Source organism: Chrysochloris asiatica, unplaced genomic scaffold (genome assembly GCF_000296735.1).
Source record: "Chrysochloris asiatica unplaced genomic scaffold, ChrAsi1.0 scaffold00016, whole genome shotgun sequence".
Taxonomy (NCBI): Eukaryota; Metazoa; Chordata; class Mammalia; order Afrosoricida; family Chrysochloridae; genus Chrysochloris; species Chrysochloris asiatica.
In genome coordinates, this window is record NW_006408534.1 from 21167321 (window position 1) to 21168249 (window position 929).

At 44.5% G+C, this 929-nt stretch overlaps 1 protein-coding gene across 1 annotated transcript; it reads left to right on the forward strand.

The window, feature by feature from the left end:
• Positions 1-4: 4 nt before the first annotated feature.
• LOC102815512 (heterogeneous nuclear ribonucleoprotein C-like) lies at positions 5-676 on the forward strand. The gene has a single exon (XM_006835305.1). It carries the CDS (start codon positions 5-7, stop codon positions 674-676), a length of 672 nt encoding a protein of 223 aa, XP_006835368.1.
• The last annotated feature ends 253 nt before the right edge of the window (positions 677-929 follow it).

Here is a 929-nt window from a genome sequence, read left to right on the forward strand (position 1 = left end):
CAGAATGATAGCTGGCCAGGTTTTAGATATTAATCTGGCTGCAGAGCCAAAAGTGAACAGAGGAAAAGCAGGTGTGAAACGATCTGCAGCGGAGATGTACTGGTCAGTACCAGAACACCCTTCTCCGCCCCCTCTACTCAGCTCTTCTTTTGACTTGGACTATGACTTTCAGCGGGATTATTATGACAGGATGTACAGCTATCCAGCATGTGTTCCTCCTCCTCCTCCTATTGCGGGGGCTGTAGTGCCCTCAAAACGCCAGCGTGTATCAGGAAACACCTCAAGGAGGGGCAAAAGTGGCTTCAATTCTAAAAGTGGGGGATCTTCTTCCAAGTCTGAAGAATTGAAAGGAGATGACCTTCAGACCATTAAGAAGGAGTTGACCCAGATTAAACAAAAAGTGGATTCTCTACTGGAAAGCCTGGACAAAATTGAAGAGGAGCAAAGCAAACAAGGAGTAGAGATGAAGAATGACAAATCCAAAGAGAAGCAGAGCAGCAGCTCAATGAAGAAAGATGAGATTAATGTGAAGATGGAGTCTGAGGGGGTTGCAGATGACTCTGCTGAGAAGGGGGACCTACTGGATGATGATAATAATGAAGATCGGGGCAATGACCAGCTGGAGTTGATCAAGGATGATGAAAAAGAGGCTGAGGAAGGAGAGGATGACTCTTAAGCACATAGTGGGCCTTAGAAATGTTACCCCATTATTTCTTTACCTAAGCGCTTGTTTAAGATCATATTTTTCATCAGATCCTCTCCCCTAGTATCTTCAGCCACATGCTCACTGTTCTCCCCATCCTTGTCCTTCCTGCGTTCATTCATTCATATTGCCCTGCGCCTGGTCCCATTTTCACTTCCTTTGACGCTCCTAATAGTTATGTTAAGTCTTACCCTGTAATTTTTGCTTTTAATTTTGATACATCTTT